Source organism: Bison bison, unplaced genomic scaffold, assembly GCF_000754665.1.
Source record: "Bison bison bison isolate TAMUID 2011002044 unplaced genomic scaffold, Bison_UMD1.0 scf7180017864174, whole genome shotgun sequence".
NCBI lineage: Eukaryota > Metazoa > Chordata > Mammalia > Artiodactyla > Bovidae > Bison > Bison bison.
In genome coordinates, this window is record NW_011494746.1 from 2805842 (window position 1) to 2821460 (window position 15619).

Below are 15619 nucleotides of genomic sequence, written 5' to 3' on the forward strand. Positions count from 1 at the left end.
CAGGTTTCATCCACCTCATTAGAACTGATTCAAATGTATTCTTTTTAATTGCTGAGTAATACTCCATTGTGTATATGTACCACAGCTTTCTTATCCATTCATCTGCTGATGGGTATCTAGGTTGCTTCCATGTCCTGGCTATTATAAACAGTGCTGCGATGAACATTGGGGTACACGTGTCTCTTTCCCTTCTGGTTTCCTCAGTGTGTATGCCTAGCAGTGGGATTGCTGGATCATAAGGCAGAAAATAATAGCAAATGAAGCAACTGACAAACAACTAATCTCAAAAATATACAAGCAACTCCTACAGCTCAACTCCAGAAAAATAAATGACCCAATCAAAAAATGGGCCAAAGAACTAAATAGACATTTCTTCAAAGAAGACATACAGATGGCTAACAAACACATGAAAAGATGCTCAACATCACTCATTATCAGGGAAATGCAAATCAAAACCACTATGAGGTACCATTTCACACCAGTCAGAATGGCTGCGATCCAAAAGTCTACAAATAATAGATGCTGGAGAGGGTGTGGAGAAAAGGGAACCCTCTTACACTGTTGGTGGGAATGCAAACTAGTACAGCCACTATGGAGAACAGTGTGGAGATCCCTTAAAAAACTGGAAATAGAAAAGTGGATTTTAAATGACAGCTGGCAACCATCAGCTCAGTGGTTAGGCCAAGTAGAAGCTCCAAAGCACTTCCCAAAGCCAATCTTGTACCCAAAAACGGTCATGGTCACTGATAGTCTGCTGCCGGTCTGATCCACTACAGCTTTCTGAATCCCCGTGAAACGATCACATCTGAGAAACATGCTCAGCAGATTGATGTGATCACGGAAAACTGCAACACCTGCAGCCGGTCAACAAAAAGGACCCGATTCTTCCGCGTGACAATGCTGAGCCACATGCCACGCGACCAGCACTTCAAAAGTTGAACAAATGGGGCTACAGAGTTTTGCTTCATCTGCCGTATTCACCTGACCTCTCACCAACTGATACCGCTTCTTCAAGCATCTCAACAACTTTTCGCAGGGAAAATGCTTCCATAACCAGCAGGAGGCAGAAAATGCTTTCAAGAGTTCACTGAATCCTGAAGTATGGATTTTTATGCTTCAGGGATAAACAAACCTATTTCTCCCTGGCAAAAAAAAAATGTGTTGTTTGTAATGGTTCCTATTTTGATTAATAAAGATGTGTTTGAGCCTAGTTATAATGATTTAAAATTCCTTGTTCAAAACCACAATTACTTTTGTACCAACCTAGTAATAAAGTTACTTAAGTGAATGATCTTTTAATTTCCCTTGAGATATCACCATGGGTACATATGCCAATTTTATTAGACTTTTAAAAATATTTAAAATAACTCTAAAGATCTGCATTACTTCTTTTATGAACTCCGGAGGGAAGCCATTGTAATTATTGATTAAAAGAATTATGCTTATAACTGTTCTGTTTAGGGAGAGTATACCAGAATGGTGCTTTGCAGAAATATGTTTTTAATCTCATGTGTTTTTAAAAAAGTGGGAGTTTCATTTCCCCTAACATCACTGTTACCATTGTCCTTTGCTTTGCCTCTGTAATTGAATGGATAAAATGAGTATGGTCATAGCAAAAAATAATGCTAAAGAGGAAGAAATTCAAAAGCCTAGGGTTCTGAATACCACAGAGCACAACTTTGAAAAAAACGACCCACTGTGTGATGTTCCCATGACTCAGAAGCCCCTCAGGGTACTGAAGAAAGTGTCTCATGATGAGTTTTCCATGACCTGATTTCATCAGGCCTTGCAGGCTTGTCTCCTACCTCCCTCCCCACCCAGGGTCTTAACTTTGTAGTTCTCCACCCTTAATTCTTTCTCGTCTCTACTGGATACAAATCATTTCCCCTCCCTCCATGAAATTGGCCTAAATGCTGTACTTCCCTCAGTTCTCAGCCTTTTCTCAAATCCCACAATCTTTATTTTACTGCTCGGTTTAGCATTTAACTTAAAATATAATTGTATTTCTCTCTATTGTTTCTACTCTGTTAATTTCAACACTTCAAAGAGATTATAAAGTCTCTAAAGGCCAGAGTTTAGAAATGGTGTGAGAGACAAAAAGTTGTAAACTTTAATGAAGTGCTTTGGACTCAAATCCAGTTGGATTATGTTTGTTCGTTGACTGACTGCTTGTGATACTTGTCATCTTTTTTTTTCTAAGTTCTTTATTCCTGAAAGTTCTGTTCTATAAACAGAACTATATATGTAGTGAAACAGGGTAATTTTTGGCTGTAGTTGGTATTTGTGATTTGAGGGGATTGTGCTGAGTAAATGCAGTTTTTTATTATTGATACTACTTTAGATATACCATAATTTACTAATCCATTGCTGTTGTTAGACTATTTAGATTTTTTTCCCAGTTTGTACCCTGATAGATAATGGTTCCCTGAGTGCTTTTGATCAAGTGTGGTGCCTTGGTTCAGTTATTTCCTTCTTATACATTTTTCAAGTTGGCTTACTGGATCAAAGGGTAGGAACATTTTTATGCTTCTTACTACAAACTCATGCTGGTTGCAGTAATTTACAGTGCTAACTGCAGCTTATGAATACATGATTTTACTTATTTTTTTTCCTTATTGCAATCCAAGGCTTCTTTGCCTGTCTTGCCTATATTCTCCCTTTTCTATAGCCAAAGACTAGCCATATAATTTTATTCAGTAAAGTATGATGAGCGGTACTTGGCACCAATTCACATCTACTTCAATTGGAAGGTTCTTTCCATTCCCAGCCCCAAGATACAGCAAATCTCATCGGTTAAATACAAAAATGAAATAATCTATTAGCTACTAATAGGAGAGAAATACTGTTTTTGTAGAACTCAAGATATGATTAATGACAGCATAGATAATGACCAACACATATTACCAAAAAGCAATTATTCCACTTGTTTTCCATAATAGGAAATCAGGAATGTTACCTCATAGTAAATGAGTAACCCAATTAATAATGTCCACAACAGTTCCATTTCAGAAGTGAGAAAAATTGACATGAGGAAGTAAAGAGTCTTGCCCAGGGGCAGTGGCAGGTGTCAGGGCTGGCATCCAGATTGGAGCAGTCAGGCTCCAGGGGCCAAGCTTAAGCAGCACATTATATTGCTTCTTGCCTAACCTAAACTTTCCATTGATTCAATAAATATTTTCAAATGTAGTTATTGCTTGTATTATATATACATATTTACATACACATGCTATTTATGTAAAAATAATATGGTTTCCCAGGTGGCTCAGTGTAAAGAATCAGCCTGCCAAACAGGAGAAGCAAAAGATATGGGTCTGATTCTGGATCAGGAAGATCCCCTGGAGAAGGAAATGGCAAACCACTCTGGTGTTCTTGCCTGAGAAAGTCCCATGGACAGAGGAGCCTTGCGGGCTACAGATCATGGGGTAACAAAAAAGTTGAATACAACTTAGTGACTAAACAAGAAATACGTATACTTACATATTTAAAATAGATACATACATGCGTTTACATATTTTCACACCTTACATACAATAACTGTATATTACAATAACTGCATTTCATACACAGCTACTTATATAGTGTGTTGTTTTTGTTGTTCAGTCTCTAAGTCATGTCCTTCTCTTTGCGACCCCATGAACTGCAGAAGGCAAGACTTCCCTGTCCTTCACGATCTCCCAGAGTTTGCCCAAACTCAGGTCCATTGATTTGATGATGCCATCCAACCATCTCGTCCTCTGTCATCCCCTTCTCCTCCTGTCTTCAATCTTTCCCAGCATTAGGGTCTTTTCCAGTGAGTCAGTTCTTTGCATCGGGTGGCCAAAGTTGTGGACCTTCAGCTTCAGCCTCAGTCCTTCCAATGAATATTAAGGGTTGATTTCCTTTAGTATTGACTGATTGGATATCCTTGCCGTCCAAAGGACTCTCAAGAGTCTCCAGCACCACAGTACAAAAGCATCAATTCTTTGGTGCTCAGCTTTCTTTATGATCCAACTCTCACATCCATACATGACTGCTGGAAAAAATCATAGCTTTGACTAGATGGACCTTTGTTGGCAAAGTAATGTCTCTGCTTTTTAATATGCTATCTAGGCTGGTCACAGCTTTTCTTCCAAGGAGCAATTGTCTTTTAATTTCATGGCTGCAGTCACCAACTGCAGTGATTTTGGAGCCCAAGAAAATAAAGTCTGACCCTGTTTCCATTGTTTCCCCATCTATTTCCCATGAAGTGATGGGACCAGATGCCATGATCTTATTTTTTTGAATGTTGAGTTTTAAGCCAGCTTTTTCATTGTCCTCTTTCACTTTCATCAAGAGGCTCTTTAAAAACACATAGTGGTCTTTAATAAGAGAGGACTATTCACCCACAAATTAGTATTCAAGATGAGATATTCTTTTGTTGCTGAAAATTATTATCGTGAATTAGTTGTCCTGTATACTCGGTCTGCCTTAAATGAACGTGTGCATTATACCCATAAAGCACTCGCTCTATGTAGTGCTCTTAGAGAGTGGTGGTATCTGAACAGCAACTCAGTCACCTAAACTTTTCATTTATTCAGATCTATTTTTCCGCCTTTTGTCTTCTCTACTAATGGTGAATACTCTCCTTTGTTTTAGAATCGAGAAAAACTTTAAAACTTAGGGAAGTGTCTTTTTCAAGTAAATATTGGTACAGGTAACCAGTGATAGTAGGCATTCAGTGAATTAATGAATGAATATATCAAGCGGTAAATCAGCTTGATTGAATGGGCTGTATTAGAAAAGACTCATTTAGTTGCAAGGGGCAGAATTAGCTGAAGAGAAAGGATAGTTTATTAGTTTTACGTATGGGAATTCCTTGGGATAGTTTGTGGCTTCAGACATAGCTAGACATAGAAGTTCAAATGATGTAATCAGAATGCTTTCTGAGCTTCTCTTTCCTCTGTGATGGCTTTCTTCTTCAGGAAAGTTCTTACCACATAAAGATGATTGCCAGCAGCTCTAGGGTCATATCATTCTCACAAACAGCAATCCAGAAGGAGGTGCAGCCTTCTCCATGTGTATTACAGATTTCATGGAGGAATTCTGGTCTTGCTTAGGTTATATGTTCACCCTTTAGACCAAGCTCTGTGACTGAAGAGTGATGCAGTCTGTTAGACCAGCCTTGAGTCACATCCCTGCCTAGATCATCTCTTCACTCTTCCACAGAAGAGTATACATGTGACTGACAGCTCCCCTGGAAATACTGGGATGGAAGAGGGGTACTCCCCAGTCGAGAGATGGTACCAAACAGATGGAAACAGATGTTTTTTACATCCTGTCCTATGGTCAGCCAGCACACACTTTGAACTTATACACACATACATACATTTTCTTTTTCAATATATTAAATTTCAAAGGAGTTATCACCTTATAATATGCAGCTGTCCCATTTACAACCAACAATACACTTAACTTCCCCACCCCAAAGTAGACATTCCAAAGTTTAGCCCTGACGCTGCATCTGGCTCTAAATTTTAGATCTCTAGATGATATGTATTTTTGTCAGTCACTTGTAGACGTATCTTCTCATGAGCTGGCAACTCATGGCTGTTATTTTAGTGAGTATCTCCCCAACAACCTGATATCTAGTGCTTTATAATCATTATCTTGTTTAATCTGACCAATAATCCAAGCAGGCCAATAGTACATATTTTACTGATGAAGAGTCAGGCTCAGAGATTAGGTTCCTTGCCCAAGGTCATACAGCTCATATTGTAGATTCTAGATAGGATTTAGATTTGACTGATTGGGGAGGTTAAGTCTATCTCCTTAATCAGTATTCTGCCCATATTGTTTCTAAACATTTGAGGCTCAGTCATATGGGAGGCGATCTTAAGCTTTTCACAGTCCCTCATTTATCTACCGGAGAAGGCAATGGCAACCCACTCCAGTACTCTTACCTAGAGAATCCCATGGATGGAGGAGCCTGGTAGGCTGCAGTCCATGGGGTTGCGAAGAGTTGGACATGACTGAATGACTTCACTTTCACTTTCGCTTTTCAGTTTCATGCATTGGAGAAGGACATGCAACCCATTCCAGTGTTCTTGTCTGGAGAATCCCAGGGACAGGGGAGCCTGGTGGGCTGCCATCTATGGGGTCGCGCAGAGTCGGACACAACTGAAGGGACTTAGCAGCAGCAGCATTTATCTACCAAAACAGTGGTTAGAGGTGAGAAAGAGACAGCAACAGAGTATCTGATGTTCTTTCTAGAGGGTTTGGCTTTGGATAGTTGATAAATATCAGCTACTTTCTTTTTTAGGTAAAGCAGTAACTGCAAAAGAGGGCATGAAGTAGAAAATGTTCAGTTTACTTACTCTTCAAATTAAGTGAGGAAAATAAGTCTGTGGGTCCAGAATGACTCTTATAAGCAAATTACCTTACTTAAGAAAAAGAAGTCCTCATAATACAGAGCGTACAGACAAATTGATGCGTACAGACAATTGATAATCAGGTATCATTTATTTCCAGGTCAGTTTTTATATTTCTAGGTACTGGGATTAAACTATAGGACTTTCCAACAGCGAGTACTGGTAATAATGGAAGTCTACTTACATGAGAAGTTTGGCAATACACTGAGTTAAAACTTGAAGTTTCAAGAAGGCTAAATTTCAAAACAGTTATGAAGCTAGTGGCCGTGGAAAAATTTAAGGTTCAAGCCAGTTTTCTAAGTTTGAAACTAAGTTGCTGACATTTAGTTGGAAAATGTGTGTTTGGTAGGAGTTTGATTCCCTGGTAGCTCAACTGGTAAATAATTCGCCTGCAATGCAGGAGATCCAGGTTTGATCCCTGGATTGGGAAGATCCCCATGAAGTAGGGAATGGCAGCCCACTCCAGTATTCTTGCCTGGAAAATACCATGGACAGAGGAACCTGGTGGGCTACAGTCCATGGGGTCACAAAAGAGTCAGACATAACTGACTAACATTTTTCTTTCACTGCTTAAAAATTAACTGGATGGTAAGAACAGCCTGTTGTGACTCTATAAGGAACCTTGTTCTCAACGATTGGTGATTTTGCCCCCAAGTTGATATTTGGCAATGTCCAGTGATATTTTGGGTTGTCACTACTGGGAGTTGAGGGGGATTCTCCATGTATCTAATGGGCAGAGATCAGAGATGAACATTGAACATCCTGCAGTGCACAGGACAGCCCCTGACTACATAGAGTATTTGGCCCCATAATGTCAATAGTGCCAAGGTTAAGAACCCCTGCTGTATAATCTTCCTTGTCCAAGGACATGTGTGTAGTAAACCAGTCAAGCCACTTTTAATTAATATATATGGAGAAGGCAATGGCACCCCACTCCAGTGCTCTTGCCTGGGAAATCCCATGGATGGAGGAGCCTGGTGGGCTGCAGTCCATGGGGTTGTGAAGAGTTAGACACCAATGAGCGACTTCACTTTCACTTTTCACTTTCATGCATTGGAGAAGGAAATGGCAACCCACTCCAGTGTTCTTGCCTGGAGAATCCCAGGGACAGGGGAGCCTAGTGGGCTTCTGTTTATGGTGTCGCACAGAGTCGGACATGACTGAAGCGACTTAGCAGCAGCAGCAGCATGTACCTGCCATTGAAAATTAAACATATACACACACACACACTCACACTCTCACAGACTAGTGATCCTGCTCTAAGAAGATCTGAATAGAGGAGCTAGACCAAAATAATAATAATAACAACAACAACAACAACTACAAGCAGAGGCAGAGCTTTGAGCATGAGCTAGTCAGAGGGCCAGCTCAGATTCAAGAGAAGAGGGAAAGAGATCCTACCTACCTCTTCATGAGAAGCATGGCAAAGAGTTGTCGGTTTTCTTTAATGTACCATGAGTACTTAACATCAGCATTTGGCTCAGTGGTAGAGAATCCACCTGCTGATACAGGAGAGGCAGGTTTGATCCCTGAGTCAGGAAGATCCCCTGAAGAAGGAAATGACAACCCACTCCAGTATTCTTGCCTGGGAAATCCCATCGACAGAGGAGCCTGCAGGGCTATAGTCCATGGGGCACAAAAGAGTCAAACGTGACTCAGCGACTAAACACGACAAGTATGTAGTCAATGTTAGCTATAGTTTTTACTGTTATTTTACCTTTTCTGAAGCATCAGTGAGCTTTGGCACTTATTGTCCCCTCTATTTGGAAAAAAATTTCCCTGGGTTGGATGGGGGGAAGAAGGGAGAGAGGGAAGGAAGGAAGAAAAGAAAGAAGGAAAGAAGAAAGGAAATAAATTACATCGCTCTCTTAATTCTTATATCTGCTCAAATATCAGAAATGCTTCCCCTGAGTACCCTGTATGAAATAGCATCCACATGACCACAGTTATCTTCATCAGCTCTCTCACCTACTCTGAATTTATTTTTCTTCACAGTACATGTCACTATCTACATTATATATTGTCTGTCTCCATTAGAGTTGAATATTTGTTTTATTCATTGCTGTGTATTCAGCACTTACAACAACACCTGTCACATAGTAGCTGTATATGCTGAATGAATAAATGAACAACAACAACAAAGCCATTTTGATATCACTTTTAGGAAAACATTGAGTAAAAGACTATGTACTTTTTATTCCAAAGTGATGTTAGCCACAGTATTCATACACCTAATGCTGTCATCTGTTATGTCTTCCCAGAAGTGTCCATCGGAGTCTGTGTGCTCATGGGAAGGAGGGACACAATATCATCATCCTAAGCGTCCTGGCCCTGTGATATCCCTAACTTGATGGTGAATTCGTGGGAGTAGGGGGCACATCTTCCATTGCTTTAGTGTTCTGCTTTATACCAAGTAAATACTGCAATGCTGTGTATATAATTTGAGTTTCATGAATATGTAGTGATTAAATAAAAAGACAGGGCTGTCTGCCACCCAGCTTTTCAAGATACTATTTGCCTTATTTTTGTTAGGTAATAAAAATAACTTATTGACTGTTGAAATATGCCTACTAACCATGCTGATGTTATAGTAATTTTCTTATCAAATTACCACCTAACTTCTTTTAGGGTGACAGTCTCAGAATTAAGGATCTTCCATTCAAAGTGAGGCTATACCTGTTGTATAAGGAGGAGATTTCTGGTGACCTAGGGTTTTTTAAATAAACTTTTTAATTTTAGAGTGCTTTTAGATATACAGGACAGTGCATTTTAGATATACGGGACAGTGTTCCTCTGTACCCATGGTACCCACTTTCCCTGTTGTTAACCTCTGGTAAGAGTATGAGATCTTCATCACAACTGACAAACCAACTGATTATACTGAAGTAAAGTCCAAACTTTTACTCCAAGGTGACACAGTTTTAAAGGCTATATCCAGTAGTTTCTAAAAACTGAAAATCAGTATTGAATGTCCATACCACATGTGCGATTCCTGATTCTTTTTTTTTTTTTTTTTTTTTGAGATTCTTGATTCTTAAAAGAAATGAAGTAACTTTATAATTAATGGGCTTATCAGGAAGTAAGGAACTAAAAATAATGTGGGTTTAAAGTTTGAGTAGGGAAATTGACAAGTAATTGAAACTTGGGTATTCATAAAGATGTCAGGAGAAACATTAACAACCTCAGATATGCAGATGACACCACTCTAATGGCAGAAAGTGAAAAGAAACTAAAGAGCCTCTTGACGAGGGTGAAAGAGGAGAGTGAAAAAGCTGGCTTAAAACTCAACATTCAAAAAACAAAGATCATGGCATCCAGTCCCATCACTTCATGGCAAATAGAAGGGGTAAAAGTAGACACAGTGACAGATTTTCTTTTCTTGGGTTCCAAAATCACTGTGGACAGTGATTATGCAATGAAATTAGAAGACGCTTGCTTCTTGGAAAGAAAGCTGTGACAAACCTAAATAGCATATTAAAAAGCAAAGACATCATTTTGCTAACAAAGGTCTGTATAGTCAAAGCTATGGTCTTTCCAAAAGTCATGTATGGTTGTGAGAGTTGGACCATAGAAAAGGCTGAGCACCAAAGAATTGATGCTTTCAAATTGTAGTGCTGGAGAAGACTCTTGAGAGTCCCTTGGACTGCAGGGAGATCAAATCAGTCAATCCTAAAGGAGATCAACCCTAAATATTCATTGGAAGTACTGATGCTAAAGCTGAAGCTCCAACACTTTGGCCACCTGATGTGAAGAGCCAACTCATTGGAAAAGATGCTGATGCTGGGAAAGATTGAAGGCAGAATGAGAAAAGGGTGGCAGAAGATGAGATGGTTAGCATCACTGACTTAACAGACATGAACTTGAGCAAACTCCTGGAGATAGTAGAGGACTTGGAGGCCTGGTGTTCTGCAATCCATGGGGTCACAGAGTCAGACATGACTTAGCAACTAAACGACAACAAAGATGGCAGGGTGGGGCTTGATCACCGTATTAGCTGTTCTTTTGCTGTTTGGGAAATATGGTATTATAACATGGTTTGCTCTTCATAGATAATCTACCCCTAGATTATTGAACACAAGGGCTGCCCTGGAGTAGGAAATGTGCCCTCCTGGGACTGCTTCGGGACCTAGGATACAGAAGAAGTAGCCAGTGGCTCAGAGGCTAAATTCTGTGGTTAAAATTGTTAAAAATTTAGTCTTAAGTCTTTCCCCTAGGACTCTCTAACTTTAAATTTTATACTGAAGCATATTAGAGATATGGGAATTTTGCTATTTCAGTGGAACCTTTTAATCAGCTTTAATGCAGGCTTGGGTAAAGTAAATCTTAATACTGTCTCTCTTTCAGGGCTTTGCTAGTTTGCTATCCTCAAAGCAGAAAAGCAGCAATGAAGCAGCACTGCTTCTTAACTCTGCTTTGATTAAATTTTCTTTATAATCCTCTTCTAGTCCTTTTTTATACTGTACTATTGAACCATAAACAAACTAGTAAATAAAAATTGTACTCATGGAATTTTAAAATTGTTTTAATGAAGCTCTGGAAGCATCCCCATTTCAGAAGATATTTTTCCCTAGTTTGTTTTTTAAATTCTAGAGAGTAGGTCAGTAGAAATAAACCCCCTTTAATTGGTTTAATTAGAAATGGAAAATTATATGAGTAGCTCAATTTGAAGTATAGATTTAAATAATTTTACTGGGATTAATATCACTTAATGGTTTGAATTTAAATAAGTTGCATTTAATCATAGCTTATAATTTCTTGAAAAGATTTTAATATCATAAAAGTGCAGGTGAAAGTCACTCAGTCATGTCCGACTCTTTGTGATCCCATGGACTATACCATCCATGGAATTCTCCAGGCCAGAATACTGGAGTGGGTAGCCTTTCCCTTCTCCAGGGGATCTTCCCAACCCAGGGATTGAACCCTGGTCTCCTACCTTGCAGGTGGCTTCTTTACCAGCTGAGCTATTAGAGAAGCCCAAGAACACTGAAGTGGGTAACCTATCCCTTCTCCAGCGGATTTTCCCAACCCAGAAATTGAACCAGGGTCTCCTGCATTGCAAGTGGATTCTTTACCAACTGAGCTATCAGGGAAACTCCTATTGAATATCTCATATTTAATATCAGAGAGGAGGCCTAAGTGTTGGAATATATCTATGCATAGGGAAAAAAGTTTGCCATGAAATATAATATTTGACTATGAAATTATTTTAGAACTGTATTTCTCAGATAGTATGCCTGAGACTATTGTTCTTAGCTCAGTCGCTCAGTTGTGTCCAACTCTTCATGACCCCATGGACTGCAGCACACCAGGCTTCCCTGTCCATCACCAACTCCTAGAGCTTATTCAAACTCAAGTCCATCAAGTCGGTGATGCCATCCAACCATCTCGTCCTCTGTCATCCCCTTCCTTCCTGCCTTCAATGTTTCCCAGCATCAGGGTCTTTTCAAATGAGTCATTTCTTCACATCAGGTGGCCAAAGTATTGGAGTTTCAGCTTCAGCATCAGTCCTTCCAATGAATATTCAGGACCAATTTCCTTTAGGATTGCCTGGTTTGATCTCCTTGCAGTCCAGGGGACTCTCAAGAGTCTTCTCCAACCACAGTTCCAAAGCATCAATTCTTCGGCACTCAGCTTTCTTTATAGTCCAACTCTCACATCCATACATGACTACTGGAAAAACCATAGCTTTGACTGGACAGACCTTTGTCAACAAAGTAATGTCTCTGCTTTTTAGTATGCCATCTAGGTTGGCCATAACTTTTCTTCCAAGGAGCAACCATCTTTTAATTTCATGGCTGCAGTCACCATCTGCAGTGATTTTGGAGTCCAAAAAAAATTAAAGTCTCTCACTGTTTCCATTGTTTCCCCATCTATTTGCCATGAAGTGATGGGATCTGATGCCTTGGTCTTAGTTTTCTGAATGTTAATTTTAAGCCAACCTTTTCATTCTCCTCTTTCACTTTCATCAAGAGGCTCTTTAGTTCTTCACTTTATGCCATAAGTTTAGTGTCATCTGCATATCTGAGGTTATTGATATTTCTCCCAGCAATCTTGATTCCAGCCCAGTGTTTCTCATGATGTACTCTGCATATAAGTTAAATAAACAGGGTGAAAATATACATCCTTGACATACTCCTTTCCCAATTTGGAACCAGTTCATTCTTCCATGTCCGGTTCTAACCTGTTGCTTCTTGACCTGCATACAGATTTCTCAGGAGTCAGGTAAGGTGGCCTTGTATTCCCGTCTCTTTCAGAATTTTCCACAGTTTTTTGTGATCCACTCAGTCAAAGGCTTTAGCTTAGTCAGTGAAGCAGAAGTAGATGTTTTCTGGAATTCCCTTGCTTTTTCTGTGATCCAACAGATGTTGGCAATTTGATCTCTGGTTCCTCTACCTTTCGTAAATCCAGCTTGAATATCTGGAAATTCACAGTTCATGTACTGTTGAAGCCTGGCTTGGAGAATTTTGAACATTACTTTGCTAGTGTATGAGATGAGTGTGATTGTGCGGTAGTTTGAACATTCTTTGCCCTGCCCTTCTTTGGGGTTGGAATGAAAACTGACCTTTTCCAGTCCTGTGGCCACTGCTGAGTTTTCCAAATTTCCTGACATATTGAATGCAGGACTTTCATGCATCATCTTTTAAGATTGAAATAGCTCAGCTGGAATTCCATCACCTCCACTAGCCTTGTTTGTAGTAATGCTTCCTAAGGCCGACTTGAGTTCACACTCCAGGATGTCTGGCTCTAGTGAGTGATCACGCCATCATAGTTATCTGGGTCTTTTATACCTTTTTTGTACAGTTCTTCTGTATATTCTTGCCACCTCTTCTTAATATTTTCTGCTTCTGTTAGGTCCATAATGTTTTTGTCCTTTATTGTGCCCATCTTTGCATGAAATGTTCTCTTGGTATCTCTAATTTTCTTGAAGAGATCTCTAGTCTTTGCCATTCTATTATTTTCCTCTGTTTCTTTGCATGGTTCACTTATGGCTTTCTTTGCTTTGGAATTGTTTAAAGTGTGCATTCTACAGCTGAATGGTTGGATTTGAAGTGCAGTTAGTTTGTGTTCATAGAACACAAAGGCTAACCATTCTAGCCATCCCATACTGGAGAGAACTGTAGCACTGACCTCTGGTGACCCTGTAAGGTGATGTGCTGGCTACAGCCTAATGTGAAACAATTGCCTTTATGCTTTAAGAAATGTAAAATACTCCTAAGGGTCTTTTGGTCTCCTTCCTAAGGAAATACTGTACATGTTTTTACTTTAGTTTTGAGTAGCTCCCTGGTGGATGGTATTTTATTTATACTTTAAAAAAAGAAATACTAGTTTACATTTACTTATGGTGCCATCTAAGAGTATATTCTCTCCTGTCTTCTTGCTGATAACAGATGGACATTGCACCAACAAATAAGCCAAGATTCTGCCTTATTTATGGTTTGATTTATATGAGCAGTGATAATAGCTCTTCTAATAAAACTATATGGTTATGCTTTCTGCCTGATAAAACTAATCCATATTCCTGGAAATTCCTACATATCCTACAAATGTAGCTGTAAAGGAACAATATAAATGATTACTACTGGTTTGACAGGCAAGTTGTCTTAACATGAAAGAAAGTGAAAAAGTGAAGTCACTCAGTCGTATCCAACTCTTTGTGACCCCATGGACTATAGCCTACCAAGCTCTTCCCTCCATGGGATTCTCCAGGCAAGAGTACTGGAGTGGGTTGCCATTTTCTTCTCCAGGGGATCTTCCCGACCCAGGGATCGAACCCTGGTCTCCTGCATTCCAGGCAGACACTTTAACCTCTGAGCCACCAGGGAAGCCCAGAAGGTATGTCTTAACATACCTTGGTTGAATAGTGTTGTATTAGGAATAATATATGAAATACTAGACACATTCATTAAAAGTAGAAAATATCCACCCGTGTTTTAAAATTATTCTTAAAGTCTTGCCAGTGCAGTGAGACATGAGACAGAAATAAAAAGTTATTGAAAATTGAAAATTGGTGATTAAGTCTTTATAACTTGCAGGCAAAATTGTTTACACTGAATATCTGAGAGAATTTAAAAAGTAAAATTACATGGTTTAATAAACTGGTTAGATATGAGAAGTATCCAAAATCCACCATATAAAATAAATACAAATATTTATTATATACTATCATGTTATTTCTATGTGTTAGCTGGTTGGTGAAATAACAGAAAAATAAAGTTTGCATTGTCAGGTTAGGGAATGAGAAGAGAGGGCAGCATCATAAAAACTCAGGGAGAAAAAGGTTGTAAGGAGGACTTAAGAGCCTTAGTAAGTGTTGTACATACTGAGGTCAATCAAAGTGAATGCTATGGTTTCTCCTCGTGGTCTTGAGATCACTGGCTTCCTCTGGCAAAGCCACGCTGGTTAGAAGAAGGAAATGGAAGCCAGACCACAGTGGTTGAAGAAGGAATATAATGTAAGATCCAAGACATTTCTTTGAGTTTGATTGTAATGGAAGAAAAAAAGGAGAGGGATTGAGAGTTATGTTGTTATTGCTGCTTTGTCATTTTGTTCATTTATTCCAGAACCCTTCCATATGAGACTGGAAACTTCTCAAAGGCAGGCTCTGCTTTTGAAAGCCCTGCAGTACACAGTACCACCTTGAATGTAGAGACACTCATTGGCTTTATGTTAAATTCATGACTGTGAATGTAAGTTTTAAAACACTTGGCAGTGGGCCAAGTACAGAGTATGTGCCCATGCGTTTTCAGTGATTAGACAAGGCGGGCCTCACTGTGAGATGTGCTGTGCCCTGTCCTGCTGCAGCTCCTCTCCCATCTGTCTATTCACCAATCTTACCATCTTCATTCACAACCTCCTTTCTTTTGGACTTTCTTTTTTTTTTTTACAGCTATGAAACCTACATAGTCGAATATCACGATGCTTCTCCTGTAGGGAGTGTGATGAGGAGCAGAGTTTGGCTTTGGAGTACTCGGAACCAGAGGAATTGCCGAGGACTCGAAGCCCAGCCCTGACCACTAGAGAGCCCACAACACAATGAACAAATTGAACTTCCATAACAATAGAGTCATGCAAGACCGCCGGAGTGTGTGTATTTTCCTTCCTAATGATGAATCTCTGAACATCATCATAAATGTGAGTAGATCCTACTTTAGAAATGTTTAAATGATGATGTTCCCACCAGTGACCACATTCAAATTATGACTTGGCTAATGATGAGATCCTCACAGAATGAG

General features: G+C 39.5%; 1 protein-coding gene and 1 pseudogene across 3 annotated transcripts in view; both read left to right on the forward strand.

Moving 5' to 3' along the window:
• The window catches only part of FRMD6 (FERM domain containing 6), an 88947-nt gene that overhangs the window by 32561 nt on the left and 40767 nt on the right, over positions 1–15619 (forward strand). For 2 of the 3 annotated variants that reach the window (XM_010842266.1, XM_010842267.1), the window contains exon 2: positions 15274–15518. The exons of the other annotated variant lie outside the window; for it this stretch is intronic. In XM_010842266.1, coding sequence (XP_010840568.1) covers positions 15420–15518 — 99 coding nt within the window. In that variant the 5' untranslated portion in view covers positions 15274–15419. The remainder of the gene's footprint in view (positions 1–15273; positions 15519–15619) is intronic. 3 annotated transcript variants of the gene reach the window in all.
• On the forward strand, positions 599–3074 carry LOC104990263 (annotated as a pseudogene).